General features: G+C 42.8%; 1 protein-coding gene and 1 non-coding gene across 2 annotated transcripts in view; both read left to right on the forward strand.

Annotated features, from left to right (window-relative positions):
- dnah9 (dynein, axonemal, heavy chain 9) overlaps positions 1–10,813 on the forward strand; it is a 52,728-nt gene extending 41,915 nt beyond the window's left edge. The window contains exons 65-78 of the mRNA XM_076146681.1: positions 8–148; positions 1,005–1,175; positions 1,324–1,446; positions 2,547–2,740; positions 2,828–2,976; positions 3,506–3,633; positions 4,206–4,433; positions 4,624–4,815; positions 7,013–7,204; positions 8,162–8,332; positions 8,923–9,105; positions 9,445–9,698; positions 9,776–9,911; positions 10,564–10,813. Of these exons, the coding sequence (XP_076002796.1) occupies positions 8–148; positions 1,005–1,175; positions 1,324–1,446; positions 2,547–2,740; positions 2,828–2,976; positions 3,506–3,633; positions 4,206–4,433; positions 4,624–4,815; positions 7,013–7,204; positions 8,162–8,332; positions 8,923–9,105; positions 9,445–9,698; positions 9,776–9,911; positions 10,564–10,791 (2,490 nt within the window). The 3' untranslated portion in view covers positions 10,792–10,813. The remainder of the gene's footprint in view (positions 1–7; positions 149–1,004; positions 1,176–1,323; positions 1,447–2,546; positions 2,741–2,827; positions 2,977–3,505; positions 3,634–4,205; positions 4,434–4,623; positions 4,816–7,012; positions 7,205–8,161; positions 8,333–8,922; positions 9,106–9,444; positions 9,699–9,775; positions 9,912–10,563) is intronic.
- Positions 10,814–13,507: 2,694 nt separating this feature from the next.
- trnal-uag (transfer RNA leucine (anticodon UAG)) lies at positions 13,508–13,589 on the forward strand. Its single transcript has one exon. It is a non-coding gene; the product is annotated as a tRNA-Leu (tRNA).
- The last annotated feature ends 3,514 nt before the right edge of the window (positions 13,590–17,103 follow it).

Below are 17,103 nucleotides of genomic sequence, written 5' to 3' on the forward strand. Positions count from 1 at the left end.
ACTCTAGGTAAAAGAAGCCAAGGTGACAGAGGTGAAAATCAATGAGGCTCGTGAGCACTACCGACCAGCAGCAGCACGGGCTTCCTTATTGTACTTTATAATGAACGACCTCAATAAAATACACCCCATGTACCAGTTCTCTCTCAAGGTAACCTATTGACCTGTCGTGTTTTTTTGCTTTGATCGCTTGAATGAGATGAAACATCCATTCCTTACATCCGCCTAGAGGCGTGTGTGGCATTGCTAACTTGTACGTAGGTAGATAATGATGCCTGAACCTAGATAAATACCAGTTTATGTTGCGGTGTAGTTGACAACTATTTAGGACAGACAATCCACAACAGAATTTATCATGTGCGAAATTACACTTCCTCATAAGCAAAACATTAATAACAGATGGTGCAGTCTAATGACTGTGTGAGTCTGTGAGCGTGATCAAAGATGAATGTCTCCTTCTCTCAAAGAAGTAGTGTAGAGTAGTAGAAGGTAGAGTTCCTTTTACTCTGTTCAAAGTGAGACATTGGTTCCTGTCTGGTAGTGCCAGTCTGGTGGTGCCAGTCTGGTGGTGCCAGTCTGGTGGTGCCAGTCTGGTGGTGCTACGAGGGCAGCAGCTAGAAGGGGAGGGAATAAATGAGTGTGGGTAATTAGATGTTTACTTACTGAGCATAATATCGTCCTGGAAGGTAATAACCAGGATTAAGAGGGTGCAGATGAGGCGGATGAGCTGACTGGAAGAAATGTGAGTGATGAGGGTGTAGTGTCTTTAACTGCTAGAAATGCAACTTTCCATTTAAAGTAACACATGAATAACATATCCATATGTTCATGCGGACTAACCTAAATGCATTAAATCGATGTTATGAGGTTGCTTTAAACAGGCTAAGTAGAACAGATTTCTTCATTTCTATTAGATGATTAATTGTTGTATATTTTGTTGGCACATAGTCCAGTTTCATTGATATGTTTACCTGTAGCGCTTAGTGCCATGATCTGTGGTTCTCCAGGCATTCAGTGTGGTCTTCCAAAAAGCGGTCCTCAAGGCCCAGCCAGACGAGGATCTGAAACAGCGGGTGTCCAACCTAACCGACAGCATCACCTCCTCAGTCTTCCATTACACCACCAGGGGCCTGTTTGAGTGCGATAAGCTTACCTTCATATCGCAGCTTGCATTCCAGGTAGGAGAGAAGCCAGTTCCATTGTCTTCATGGTTTGGCTTTCAATTAATTGAATTTAATTTAATTTTTACCGCCCTGTTTGGACCTAAGCAAGGGCAAAGGAAATGTGGTTTTGTGCTGAAATCTTTCCTTTCTATTGTATGTCCAGATCTTGCTGATGGATAAAAAAATAAACCCCACAGAGTTGGACTTCCTTGTGAGATACCCTGTTCAACCAGATGTAACATCACCAGTGGATTTCCTATCCAACGTCTCCTGGGGTGGGATCAAGGTATGGAGAGGCTGAAGTGTTGTGGCAAAAAGCAGTTTACCACCCCAACAGCTGGCTGGCAGGAGTGATTATTTTAACAAAGTGATTTTTTGTCTGTCCAAACCACCGGATTATGCAATAGGTTAAAACACTTAAATAACAAATTTTATGAAACAGATAAGTTTAATTTCCAGATGGTTGCTGTCCCTTCTTAACAGTCTTCCTCCACATACAGTAACTTCTAAGTCCTTCTCAGGCTTCGAAGACAACATTTCTGTCTACTGTACTCAATTTACTGTAGTCTTTGCGAGTCAAATTGAGTCACTGGGTTTACTTATCGCAGTTGGAACCATAGTTGGAAAGCTTTACAGGAGGATAAGATCCTTGCTCTCTTGATGATAATTGCTGGAGCAGGAATCCCATGAGACTGAATTGAAGTGAAGGACTTGGTGCTGACTGACACCTTCCTAGAAGATTTTATGGATTTTTTTCTTATCGATATATGGTTTTCTTGGAGGTTTGTTTGTGTGTGTTTGAATGTACGTACTGTATATGTATGTGTAAATAACCTGCTTGAGGCTGTACTGCATGACAACACTGTTTGCCAGAGATGAAATAAGCTTTTTGGGGCAGTTCAATAAACCTCTACTTGTTCTGCAAAATATGCATATTCAATACATCGCACCCCTGCCACCTCATGTCAAAAGGCATGGTGTTTACTCAGGGAGGCAGTGGCTCAGTGGGTAGAGCTTCCGCTTGGGAACCGGAGGCTTCGAGCCCCTGCCGAGGCGCCCCTGAGCAAGGCACCGAACCCTCAATTGCTCCCCCCTCTGCGAAGGGTGGTAATGTAATGTAAGTCGCTTTGGATAAAAGCGTCTGCCAAAATGATCGTAATGTAATGTAATGTAATACTCAGTAGCTGTGTTTGTATTAGAATTATCTATGTGTGTGCAAGTGAAGACAAGCACTCCATTCTCTTTTTTTTTTTTCCTGCAAATGTTGGACCTTTTGCAGACAAAGTGAGCGGCTTTTGTCGTGCATTGTGAAATATCTCTAAACTGGGAAAATGTGCAGCATTGCTGTATAGTAATTTCTACAATGTTTTCTTCCCCAACTAATAGTCCCTGTCCTCCATGGATGAGTTCAAGAAACTGGACCTTGACATCCAGGGGTCGGCAAAATGCTGGAAGACATTTGTTGAGTCCAAGTGTCCAGAGAAGGTGAAATTTCCCCTTGAGTGGAAGAACAAAACTTCACTGCAGAGACTGTGCATGCTGCGGGCCCTCAGGCCTGACCGCATGACATACGCTATCAGGTGAGAGAAACTTAGCTCTTTTTGGTATTATTCAGTCATCATCATACAAGGGTGTTGAGGAGGACTGCATCTTATACCCCACCACAGAGATTTTGTAGAGGAGAACCTGGGGCGCAAATATGTGATTGGCAGATCACTGGACTTTGCCGTGTCCTTTGAAGAGTCAGGTCCAGTGACGCCCATGTTCTTCATCCTCTCACCTGGAGTTGACCCTTTGAAGGATGTGGAGAAACATGGTAATGCTGTTACTTAAATCAACTTCAAAGTGTGGTCTTCATTCATCTTCATAGCATACATGTACCACTTTGTTTGTCATTCCTTTATGCTAGGAGTGGAGAACCCCTGGCATAAAGGTCCTTGACAGGGACAATGCATCAGGGGTTGGGAACCTATAGCTCTTTCGATGACGGCATAGGGCTCGCAGACAGTTCAAAGCTGACATTGTTTAACACGATTAACAAGTGATAAATAATTATACTGTGATCATAATCCCCCTGTCAGACCAGCTGTTGCCGCGCAAATTGTGATATATGAATGCTAGATATTGTGAAAAATATGATCTTATAGAGATTAAATTTAAACTTCTTTTTTTTCTTAAAAACATCAGCCTTTTTGATGTATATATTTGAAAAAGCCCTTTCAGACTAATGGATAAATTAAGTGAAACAAATGTTGTAGTTGACACAGATTAACTGGCATTTTTATCTGCACACCAGAAGATCCTGAGAGAAAAGTTACACTTATTCTTTCAATGTTTTCTTTCAGGAAAGAAGCTTGGGTTCACATTCGACAACAATAACTTCCACAATGTTTCTCTGGGTCAGGGTCAAGAGGTTGTGGCTGAACAAGCCCTTGACTTGGCAGCAAAGAGCGGCCATTGGGTTATATTACAGGTACACCGCAGCACAAACGTGTCCCAACACTCACACGCGCACACACACACACACACACACACACACACACACACACACACACACACACACACACACACACACACACACACATACACACACACACACACACACACACACACACACACACACACACACACACACACACGCACACACATGCTGGCCACACGGAATGTTCCAGGTTGTGTTATTGCTGATCAGCCAGCAGAGACCAATTTTGGTGGAGGAAATTGCACTTGTGTTTCTGTTGAACCTGGGAGTGGCCTGGGGTGGACCTTTGTGATTGCATATATTGTGGGCTTCCAACTAATTTAGGAATCGACAGTGCTCCGTGGTGAAATGTGGAAGGCTTGGCTCACTCCTTATCATTTACAGGATGTCCTGTAAGTGTCAAGACAGTGAAGAGCTTTTATGTGGTATCCATTAAACGCCAGCCTTTCATAGATATCTACCTGAAAACATATTGTGGGATTAGATTAGATTCAGAGATTGAATTTTGCAGCATCCATATATTCTACCAATAACTTCCCTTTCATACATTGATGTCCATGCAGAATATCCACTTGGTGGCTCGCTGGCTCGGCACTCTCGAGAAACGCCTGGAGCAGCAAGGGGAGGGAAGCCATGAAAACTTCCGGGTCTTCATCAGTGCTGAGCCCTCATCTACCCCTGAGGGCCACATCATCCCACAGGGCATTCTACAAAACTCCATCAAGATCACCAATGAACCTCCTACTGGCATGCATGCTAATTTACACAAGGCCCTGGACAACTTCAATCAGGTAACATGTTTTGTCACCTGACAGTGAGGCACTGTTGTTATACAGACCTTTGTAGAATTACCTTTACAATTGCGAGCAACTGGATCTTCATGTTGATGCCACTATTTTGTTGTTTGTATGAACTCTGCTGCCATTCAGGACATGTTTCCTTTTTTGCACCAAAAGTCTTGCTCTGTGTTTTGCTTTCCAGGACACGCTGGAAATGTGTGCGCAGGAGAATGAGTTTAAGAGCATTTTGTTTGCCCTGTGCTACTTCCATGCGGTGGTGGCTGAGAGGAGAAAGTTTGGTCCTCAGGGTTGGAACAGATCATACCCTTTTAACACCGGAGACTTAACCATTTCTGTCAACGTCCTCTACAACTACCTAGAGGCCAGTAGTAAGGTGCGTGTCTTTCTGGGCATTAGTGTGTAGCTTTCAAAGTTTTCTTTTATCCATCTGAATAGGATAACAAATTAGAAATATGTCCACAAGGGGCAGATTTTAAAGAAGAAGTCGTGATGTGGATAAAATATAGGAACACAATGCTTTCTTCAATAAAAACTAAAAAAATATACATATACAGAAAGAAAAGTAGAAGAGAATATGGAGTGTTGTGGCTGTCAAACCCACTGCTCAGATCCATGGGAAACATTCATATGACCAGTTAAAGTCGCACACAAATGAAACCCAAAAATTGATGAAAACGGAATCAAATAGTCAAAAGTGGGCAATAGTTAAAACTGGAAAGAACAAGGTGGACGGATCGAGCGGCCGGCCCAAACTCCATGGGAAGCACAGGGAGGAGGGATCGGGCGGTCGAACTCCAGGGAAGGCTGGACGTGGACTGAGGTGAGAGAGAACGTGGATCAAAAAACTAACAGAACAATCGGGTGAAGAATGGCTGGATGACCTGGTACTTAAATGCAAGCAGCTAATGAGCAATGGAAGGCTGATGGGTAACAGATGTGTGGATGAGTTGGCGGGAACAGGAACCAGGTAACCACGCCCAGCCAGGAACAGCAAACACAGGGATAGAGACACAGACAGGAACCCAAGGAGAAGGGGAAACATACAAGTACACAAGGCAGGTAGCAACGATAGAGACAAACCCAAACAATGACCCACTAGAATACAAGTCCTGCTATGTGTCTCTCCTCTTATATGTTGTATAAGCGTTATAAATACTCTTGTATTTGTTACTGAACAAAGTATCGCGTTTCAATTGATTTAGCTTAGTTTAACATTCTAAATATTTAATGCTGTTATTGTTCCAATACCATTTTTCACAAATACTTTGAGTGAATGGCCAAAGCATTTACAGCAGTGGTCTCCAACCTTTTTGCCTTGAGAGCTACTTTGTACAAAATAAAAGTGTCCGAGAGCTACTCATGTTTAATATTATTAGTAACATTTATCCACAGGGTTGATCATTCAGTCTTTTCTGATGTTAAGGAGATGACAGAGAGTGTGGTACTATTTTCATGAGGAATTCAAATAGTTCTGGAATGTTCTTGCAGTGAAGCATGTTCTCCCCGTCGTACAGATTTGGAATGTTTTTTTCAGAGAACCTAGCAGCCGGAAAGTCCTGTGAAAAGTTGCTGTGGACTTTGGTGAAGTGGCGCCCCACAGACGCGTTTGCACCGCAAATGAGACACGCACACACTTGTCATTTACATTCGTAATTTTTTTTAATTCCTCATTAAAATAGTATATCTGTTGCTTTTTATCGGGGCTATTTTCAGGGCGGTCATCGTCAAATCTGGTTTGCGCTTGCTAGCCGAATGTTACGGTGTCACATTAACCAAACATGACAGCATCGTCATTTGTTGGACTGACAGCTGATTGGCTTATAATCGTTTTGTGACAAAAGGGGGCGGGAATCTGTGAATTTGATTGGATAGAAATTTAAACAGCTTTACCAAGTGATGTGTTGTCAAGTTTTCCTGAGTGTAGTATCACTGAAGTGGCAGAACCTTTACCATGGATGAATAGAGTTTAGAGGTTTAGGGGTGTCTCACTTGGTTTCTGAAGGTTGTGGACCACGGCTCGTATGAGTCCTAAGTGGATCTGTCAGCTTCTTTCAGTAGTAGAGATGAGAATGGTGCATATCTCCATGGGTTCAGGTACTGAGATGTGAACAGCAGAGGGTCGGTTGGCCAATCTGGCTGCATGGTGGCGCTCCTGGAGTAAATTGTTCAATTATAAAATATCCAGTTTAATAGATAATTGTATGAGGTAGTCTAAATTGTTGTTGTAACAGGACAGCTCCGTTTAGATATTTGGTTGCTCTGCTGTCCTCTCGCTGGGTAGGATTAACAAACCATTTTCAAGAGATAATTGGGAACAATAACATTACTACTACTACTACTACTACTACTACTAATTATAATAATGATAATGATAATAATAATAATGAAGTGAAAGAGTGAAAACAACTAATGGAGTTATGCAATCATGTTATGCAATGCAAGTGGAGCAGTTCTAAGAGGCTTCCCCACACTTTGTGCTTGGACCCCTAATTAAACTTAATGCCTATGACTTTAGCTAAATATCAACAGCCTCCTTATTGCAATGTAACAACTGACTTTCTTATTCCCAGGTGCCATATGATGACCTGCGCTACCTTTTTGGTGAGATCATGTATGGAGGTCACATTACAGATGACTGGGACCGTCGCCTATGTCGGACCTACCTGGAAGAGTTTATCAGGTCAGAGATGATGGAAGGAAACGTGTACCTGGCGCCAGAGTTCCTCCTTCCTGGAAACATGGACTATAACGGCTACCATGAGGTACTAGAAGTTGGCGTTCACGTCACACCATTCTAGAATCCATTAAGCTTATATTTAGAATATTAAAATGAAATTGGCTCATTCCAGCAGTAATTTGCTTAACAGGCTAAAAGGTGATGGTTACTCCAGCATTCACTGACATGAAAGGGAGGGAAGAAGCCAGGAGAGATGATGAATTTACTGCACATCATTGTATGCCTGAGACACGAGTCTTTGTGTCAGTGAAAACAAGCCATGTATTAATATTTTGGATACAAAATGAATCTCACACACAAAGTCTCATTATCCGCCTCGCTTATTTGTTTTATCTTTACGTCGTGTCAAACATCAGGGCCACAGGAAGAGGTAGAATCCAATATATATATATATTGCATCTACTGTAGATACACTGCAAGCATGTAGCTGTCAGCATGTAGTGATAAGTTTAGTTAAGGAGTGAAACAGGACTGTAATGCTTGGCGCATGCTGCTGGTTTGCTCCCCAGATTTGGATTTGCTGAAATTTACAATCAATCAATGAAACCAAACAGTTTGTACATGCATGCTTGCGATTGACACTCTGCCTCAAAATAGTGACCAGCTTTCAATGTTCTTCATTATTCTTTGATGAAGCGATATAATAATATTTGGTTTGGTGTCCCGAGGATATCAAAGGCTACTTAAATGTATGTCCTTTTCTGGAGGTATGACTTTTCATTTTTAATGATTCTAAGTTAGATTTATAACTGAGTAATAACTCAAAGTTATAAATTTGAGTTGGTTGCTGCTTAAAGAAGCTGACTACAAAGTGGCAGCATAATAAAAGCAAATATACTCTCATCAAAACCTTCTTTGGGAAATTATGATTAGACGAGTTTTTTTGATTTAATGTAAGTGCCACACAAAAACACAAACTGTGGTTACAGTGTGACAATGCAACAGTTCTGTGCAATTCTAACATGGAATCATTTTGCTCCAGTACATTGACGACGCCTTACCTTCAGAGTCCCCTTACCTGTATGGCCTTCATCCCAATGCTGAGATCGGCTTTCTCACACAAACCTCTGAGAAGCTTTTCCGTACAGTGCTGGAAATGCAGCCCAGAGACGGAGGAGCTGGAGAAGGTGGAGCAATGACACGAGAGGAGAAGGTAGGGGTTATGATTCACAAGTATTGCCATTTTATGATTGGTGCTGTGTAGGCTTTGAAGCTTGAATTGATTATAACAATATTGATTTCATGAATATGATTGATCAACTTTTTCTAAATGTTAGTTGAGGGGCTTTGTATCACTATGACAAAAACAAGCACTATTTTAATTTCATCTTGATATAACCAATTGAAATTCTCACAACAAATCACAGCCCACAATTAATGCAGGGGAAAAGATTCTCACCTACCACTGCAGAGACCAGGGGTTTGATCCCCACAATTGGTCCCTCTTTTGTGACCTACAGAGCATAGTTTACAGTTTCCACTAGAATTTTCCTTTTTACCCAGCTGACCAGGTGTCACGGGTGGGGGTGGGTGGTTATCATTATTGGTGCATTACATGCAACATTACATCAGTCCCAAAACATATGAAGGAACTCCAGCATTTGGCAAAACGCAGCTTTCTGTAATTACGAGACAGAAACCAGAAGGGCTAGACCTACACCTCATATGTTCACTGACTCTGTCACTCTCCCACACACTCATCCCATCACTCACTGACTTGTTCACTCGGTCACATACTGTCAGGTTCGAGTAGTGCTGGAGGAGATCATGGAGAAGCTCCCAGAGGAGTTCAACATGGTGGAGCTGCTCGGGAAGGCAGAAGAGAGGACTCCCTTTCAGGTGGTGGCGCTGCAGGAGTGTGAGCGCATGAACATCCTCACCCAGGAGATTAGACGCTCTCTCCATGAGCTCCTTCTTGGACTCAAGGTAAGTTGACTATAATGTCACCATGAGGGTAATGAAAATTATGGTTGATTTAGGTGATATTTGGTTGATTTAGGGACCCAGTCAAGTTTATTTGTATCCCCTGTAATGACCAATTTCATAATATCATTCTTGTGCTTTCAAAACATGGAATCATATCTAATGAGGGCTTGTCAGTGGCAAACACCTTGTGCTACTGAAAAGTTTGAGTAGAGGGTATCACCTGTCAATGCTGAGATTACTACTATTAATTAAAGTTCCACAAAGGAAAGAAAATACACAACGTTTTGTAAAAGTGAAATGACCAGTCTCTCTCTCTTGCTCTCTCTCATCTTGTCTAAGGGAGAGTTGTCCATGACCAGTGACATGGAGAACCTTCAGAACTCTATTTTCCTGGACTTAGTGCCAGACACTTGGACCAAGCGGGCATACCCCTCCATGTCTGGCCTGGCACTGTGGGTTACTGACCTATTGGCCCGGATCAAGGAGTTGGAATCGTGGGTAACAGACTTCGCCTTGCCTTCAGTAGTGTGGCTGGCCGGCTTCTTCAACCCCCAGTCCTTTCTCACTGCGATAATGCAGGCTATGGCTCGAAGGTACTATCAGGTTGGTTCAGTAGATTGATGGAAGTAACTTTGCATGATACAAATAAACATCTCTATGTGGATGACAGGAATGAGTGGCCTCTGGACAGAATGTGTCTGCAGTGTGATGTTACCAAGAAGAATCGTGAGGACTATAGCTCCCCTCCTCGTGAAGGGGCGTATGTGTATGGGCTGTACATGGAGGGTGCACGCTGGGACACACAGGTGAAGCATTTACCTCCACCAAGGAGATTATTTGTATCTGTCATTTTGTTGATCGGGTGTCTGTGTGTTTGTTTGGATATATTTGTAGTGTCTCAAAAACTATTAACAAAATTTAAATACTATATCAAGTGGGAAAGCTTGAGCCAAGAGCCACTGATTAGTTATGATGGAGGTATACTGTATATCCAACAAGGCAACCATTCGACCATTTATCGTGTGTAAAAGTTTGGTTGAAAACTCCTTAACCACAAATTAATAATGTTTGTTTACGTGTGATCGCTGTGATCAAAACAATGGTCAGCTCCAGCTCTCCACTACCCCATGCTGGCTATCAGGGATTATATGGAGCTTGCCCGCCCAGCAGGGGGCAAAATGTAGACACAGAACCGATTGTGTGGTCAGTGGACAGGTTTCTGTCTTCTGTCTGTGTGTTTGGTTAAGGGATAATCAGGCCTCAAGGTTTCACTGCTGGCTCTACAGACTTCCAGCACTTCAAGAGTACCATAGTGTTGTGCTGTCATAGAAGTCGGCTAGAAGTTTTCACAGCATCTCAACTTTACACCTTCTGTCACTGGTAAATGTTTGTCTGTATGTGACTGGCTTGTAATTTTCCATCTTGCTCCCCGCTGTCCCTATAACTTTTCCCTTTTAGACTGGCATGATTGCAGATTCCCGCCTGAAAGACCTTACGCCAGCCATGCCTGTCATCTTCATCAAGGCCATCCCTGTGGACAAGCAGGACACAAGGAATGTCTACCAGTGTCCTGTCTACAAGACCCGCCAGAGAGGACCCACTTACATATGGACTTTCAATCTGAAGACCAAAGAAAAGCCTGCCAAGTGGACTTTAGCAGGGGTGGCTTTGCTGTTGCAAAACTAATGTTCGTAATCAGATTAGAATGTGCATGAAGGGAAGCTGTAGGTTGTGATTGTAAATAGATAGGCAATTAAAAAGTGTTAATTAAATTAGTTCAGGCAATAATAATTTTCTTTGAGTGATTAATAGAGTCTCAGCTGTGGGTAGAAGTACAGTAACACATGCAGAAGTGCATTCTGTCAGGAGCGCAAGTGTGGGGACTCAGTAGCTGGAAACAACACAAAAACTGACATGTCGTGGTGTGCAGAGTCAACATCTTGTGGCCAAGGAAGATTAAACATACTGAAACACTGTTAAAACATGAATGATGTAGGGATCACAAACATAAAGTACATTTTGTAAGGAAAGAATATAGCTCAATGTGTTGAATGATTAAGGAATATTATAAAGTCAACCAGTAATTAACTTGAACATGATTTAAGCCCTAAACTGAAAATACATTATCGCACTTATTTAACAGCTACAGAAAATTCCCGACTAAGCCCAAAGCTCTCAAGGAAGATGAGGAAAAACTCCCACGAGTGGGTACCGCGGTTGCTGGAGCCAATCCCAGCTGTAGACGGGCGAGGGCCGTTTTCCAAAGTCCTTTAGGTGATTGAAATTCCACCACTACCACACATACCTTAGCTCAGACATGGGCAAACTATGGCCCGCGGGCCATATACGGCCCGTTGGGCTTTGTGTCATTATTGTGTCATTATTATTATATTATTATTAAATTATTTTTTATTTTAAATAAACCTCGTTCGTTTTACATTTCCCCCGCAATGCCCGCGTTTCCCCAATAGATGACGCACTTCAGAGACATTGACCGTATTACTCCCTTCTACACTTTTTTGCTTTGCCCTACGAGCCCTTCTGTAAAAATGAGCGGATCAAAGAAACGAAAAGTGGACAGTGAGTGCCGAGTGTTTAATAAGGAGTGGACAACAACATATTTTTTCACTGAAGTCCGATCAAAGGCTGTATGCCTGATCTGCCAAGAAACTGTCAGTTTTTTAGGGAGGCAGTGGCTCAGTGGGTAGAGCTTCCGCTTGGGAACCGGAGGCTTCGAGCCCCTGCCGAGGCGCCCCTGAGCAAGGCACCGAACCCTCAATTGCTCCCCCCTCTACGAAGGGTGGTAATGTAATGTAAGTCGCTTTGGATTAAAGCGTCTGCCAAATGATCGTAATGTAAAATGTAATGTTAAAGAGTACAATATCAGCTTGGATCTAAATCCAAGCAAAATGTATTCTCCAGACAAATTGCAAACAAATCTTTCGCTCATTTCCCCTCACTTGCCATGCAGAAAGAGGCGACGCGAAACGCAAAGAAATACAGCATATTACTTGACGACCTGCATGGAGAATTCTGCCGTAGTTTCTCTGATTTTGAAAACATTGAAAAGTCACTTCAGCTGGTGTCCTGTCCCCTGTCAGAAGACCCTGAAACAGCGCCACAGGAGCTGCAATTGGAACTGATCGATCTTGAATCCGACTCCGTCCTAAAGGAGAAGTTTAATTCTCTTAAACTGAATTACTTTTATGGTTCACTTAACAAAGCCACGTTTACAAACCTCCGAAGGACTGCACAGAAGATGCTGACTTTTTTTGGCTCGACCTACGTATTTGAGCAGACATTTAGCATCATGAACATCAACAAAGCCCGTCACAGATCCAAGTTAACTGACCAACACCTCGGATCTATCCGGAGAATTGCCACAACAAAACTAACTCCAGACTGTGATGCACTGGCAAAAAAGGGAGATCAACAACACTGTTCTTACTGAAACTGAACGTGAATTTCTCTACTGTGTTTATTAAAATAAAATGTAATTAAATTAATGCACTTGGAAAACAATTTGTACAATGAGACTTGCATATTCATGCTTTGCTGCCTGTGAAAGGCCAAATACTTTCATATGATAGCTTTTACATGTCATTTATATTAGTTCACACAAACACTCCATCCATCGTTGACTGGCTCGGCCCCTCTGTCAAATATTAGAACCCATTGTGGCCCGCGAGTCAAAAAGTTTGCCCACCCCTGCCTTAGCTAGTAAGCTACATTGTTGCAAGACTTAACGATGCACTAGAGTACTTAATTTAAGACCTTGAATTTGCGTTGGCTGTATTGATCATTGTCATATCGACCTAAGACACCACGTTCATATCTAAGTCATTGTTTTTCACTCCTGCAATGTCATCAGTTTGGGCCCACCCTGATCTCAGTCCACAGAACCTTTCACAACAAGCACAGTGGTGCAGTGGAAACGTGCTGGGCCCATAACCGAGAGGCCGATGGATTGAAACCACCCTCTGCTAAATCATCTCCTTTTTCAAGGTGGTAGACCATGTTTTCCATTGTGGAACACAGATTACATTGGCTCCTCTTAACCTGTCTTCAAACGGAACACCTGAAGAAACTCCATCCATCCTCCTAATGTAATTTTTCAGCAATATTTGCTTGAAAGCTGACTGCTCTTTGTATTGGTCAAAGGTAGTGTGGCCCAGTGGGCGAAGGCACTGATTTTAGCCTCCAGTCTCTCTGGGGGTATTATTTCAAATCCCACCACTGCCATGTCAAAATGTTAGGGCCTATCCTTTAGCTTCTTATGTGATACATAGCCAGCTGTGTGCTCAAAAGCAAGTGACAAAGTACACTTTTTTTGATTTGTGATCTTTTAATTTTGTTGTGGGTTCTAATCAGTGGTCTTAGCAGAAGAAACATGTTTACTTCTGGTAGTGTGGCCGAGCGGTCCAAGGTGCTGGATTTAGGCTCCAGTCTCTGTGGTGGCGTTGGTTCAAATCCCACCGCTACCAAACATACCTTACTTCCCAATCTGAAGACATTTTGTTGCAACAACAGAGCCATAATTGTTGCTGGACTTAAGAATGGAGTGCAGTACTGACGTTCTGAAGCATTCTTCTTCAACCCTTGAATATCACCAGATTCTGAATGGCGTGACCCTGCTCACCTTACACAAAACATTGACAGCAGAGTACCGCAGTGAAAGCGTACTGGGCACGTAACCCAGAGCTCGATGGACCTAAACCAGTGGTCTCCAACCTTTTTGTCTCTGAGAGCTACTTTGACAAAATAAAAGTGTCCAAGAGCTACTCATGTTTTACATTTACAAAATAATGATATCCAACACTTCAGCAACATCAGCTTGTTTTTTTCTGTACACATTTTCAGTGTCAAGCTCACACTAATAAATTCACATCATATTAATCTCATAGAAAACAAATCAATGTTTTCATTTTTTTTATATCATTGGTTACTTATTTTGCTATTTTACCAATACTACAACTTTCATATTTCACATTTGTCTGTCCACATATCACTGTCACAATTTCTCTTCACATTCCCTGTAATTCAGGGAATTCCCTGTAGTTCCCATATCATCTGTACTTTACATGCATTCAGTCTGTTCTGATGTTAGTGAGATGACAGAGAGTGTGGTGCTGTTTTCATGAGAAATTAAAATAGTTCTGGAATGTTCTTGCAGTGAAGCACGTTCTCTGTTGTACAGTTTTGGAATGTTTTCCTCAGAGTGTTTTTCCTGTTTGGAAGAACATACAATGTTCCAACTGAACTGTTGGATGCACAGTTCTCATGTCTGTGAAGGTTTTTTGTGAACTCTGCTAGACGTGACGGCTTGATTCTGCCTTTATGTTGTCACAATTGTTAAAATGCATCCAAATGCTGCTTTTTCCCAGCTGTCACTCATCTCTGCTTCTCTCCGTCCTGCTCTGTACCTGCTCTGACTGTAGACCAGGGGTGCCCACACTTTTTCAGCTTGGGAGCTACTTTTAGTAGGGTGCTGCCGCGTGTGCCCCCGTGTGTGCCGCCGTGTGTGCCGCCGTGTGTGCGATACTGTGAGTCAAGTTGCCGTTGCCAGCGCCCTTGCCGGTGTCGGCTAACTTTTAACGATAGGCTAACTTTTTTTTTCATTGCCATGCGATCTACCCACATTACAACTACGACCGGTCGATCATGATCAACGTATCGGGCAGCACTGCTGTAGACCATCAGCATGCCCGCCCCTCCCTGCTTGATGACCCGTTATGATCCTTGTCTGTCTTCAGGTGAATTGGTCAAACGGCACAACATCAGTTCCAACATGTTCATGGCACGGAGAAGACCATCCTATCATTCTGTCTCGTATTACGTTTAAAATAAAAACAGCTCTCGGATGGGAGCCTGCTCCCATCGTTCACCTAAAAGAGCCGGCGTTTTGAGCTGGTGCTTTCACTAACGACACATCACGCCCAGCTGACAGTCGGAAAGTCCCGTGAAAAGTTGCTGTGTACTTTGGTGAAGTGGCGCTCCACAGACGCGTTTGCACCACAACTGAGACACGCACACACTTGTCATTCACATTCGTACATTTTTTAAATTCCTTATGAAAACAGTATATTTGTTGCCTTTCATAAGGGCTATTTTCCAAGGTTATCATCAAATCCGGCGTGGGCTTGCTAGCAGAATGTTACGGTGTCAAGTGACCAAACATGACAGCAGTGTAATTTGTGGACTGACAGCTGATTGGCTCATAATCGTTTGGTGACAAAAGGGGGCGGGATGTCTGTGAATTTGGTTGGATAGAAATTTCAACAGCTTTACCAGGTGACATGTTGTCAAATGTACGTATTCTTTGAACCTTTCGCGAGCTACTCAGAAACGGCCGGCGAGCTACTGTTGGAGATGAATAAATATAAAAAATTGTCTACTCAACCACAAATTTTGCGACCCCCCTGCAGTTCCTCCACGGACCCCCTAGGGGTTGTGGACCCCCTGTTGAAGACCCCTGGTCTAGTGGTTAGGATTAAACCTGTGACTGAAACCATGATTGTCTGCGTAACTGGTCAAAAAGAAATGTGCGGTCACTTGTCAAAAGTGCTAAAAAAAAATCCCCAATCAAGTCCCTGATGGTCACTGTAGTGGTTAGGATTCGGCGCTCTCACTGCTGCGGCCCAGGTCCGATTCCCGGTCAGGGAATTCTTAAGTCCTCCACTGCTATATAATTATTCAAGTTAGTCACCATTTGGGCATAGTACTCGCTACCAGTGCTCAGGCCTTCACCAATCAAGAGGAAGCTCTAGTAAATGCTTCAGAACAAATCATCATAATCTAAGGGGAGTGTAAGGGTGATATTTGCTCTGGTTCCCAAAGCCCCTACATTGTATCTACGTGTTGCATTTCAATGTGCGATTTCCTTGTTTTATTTTTATTTTTTTGTATTGTTTTACCAGGCGTGGTTGTGGTTATGATGACTATAATGCTTTTGTGATTCTAATTTGTATTTTGTGATTATGATGTATTGTTTTGTAATGTATTTGTGCTGACCCCTGCAAATTCCCCAAATGTGGGAATCTCGACTGCATAATTTCTGGTATGAGGGACTGCGTTCACGCTCTCCCCTGATCACACTGCAATACAAATCAATGAATATAAATTGTCTGGATCATATAACTGCGTTTAAAGATAAGACTGTTTACAATGAATGTTTGTTTGAGTTTTATATGTTTGGCCAACATTTGGCTTTAATCCCGCGCAACCCAGATTCTGTGGCTAAAAAGTCAGGAACAGGTTAGATGTTATTTGACTTTTGATTGTCCATTTTCCTCATCCTAAACACAAGTATGAGCACAGAAAATCAGAATCAGAATCAGAAGAGCTTTATTGCCAAGTAGGTTTCCACTTTTTTGGTAGTTGGTGCAATCAACATAATAAGAGCAAAAAAATAACGGGTCAGAGTGCAAAGATAAGTAGAGTAACCAAAATGTGCAAGATGCAAATTGTGCAAGATATTAAGTGTGCAAGTTTCAAAGTACAAAATGTGCAAGATACAAATAGTTCTGATCGTTCGGTCAGTGGAAGACCCGGGCCTTGTTGATGAAGCCTACTGTGGAGGTGAAGAAGCCGTTTTGGTGTGAGGTTTTGGTCCCGCTGGACCTCAGCCTCCTGCGAGAGGGCAGGGTTTCAAACAGTTTGTGTCCGGGTTGGAAGGGGTTGGCCGCAATCTTGCCTGCGCGCCTCAGGGTCCGGGAGGCGTACAGGTCCTGGATGGACGGCAGGTAGCAGCCGTTCACCTTTTCTGCACAGCGGATGATACACTGAGCCTGCCATTGTCCTTGCAGTGAATGCAGGTGAGGATGGACTCAATGATGGCAGAGAAGAAGTGGACCATAATTGTCTTCTGAGGGTTGAACTTCTTCAGCTGTCGCAGGAAGAACATCCTCTGCTGATCTTTTTTGGTGAGGGAGCTGATAATGAGCTCCCATTTGAGGTCCTGGGAGATTATGGATCCCAGGAAGAGAAAGGACTCAACAG

The sequence above is a fragment of the Genypterus blacodes genome, unplaced genomic scaffold (genome assembly GCF_046128005.1).
Source record: "Genypterus blacodes isolate CSIRO-AG114 ecotype Tasmania unplaced genomic scaffold, CSIRO-AGI_Gbla_v1 ptg000033l_1, whole genome shotgun sequence".
Taxonomy (NCBI): Eukaryota; Metazoa; Chordata; class Actinopteri; order Ophidiiformes; family Ophidiidae; genus Genypterus; species Genypterus blacodes.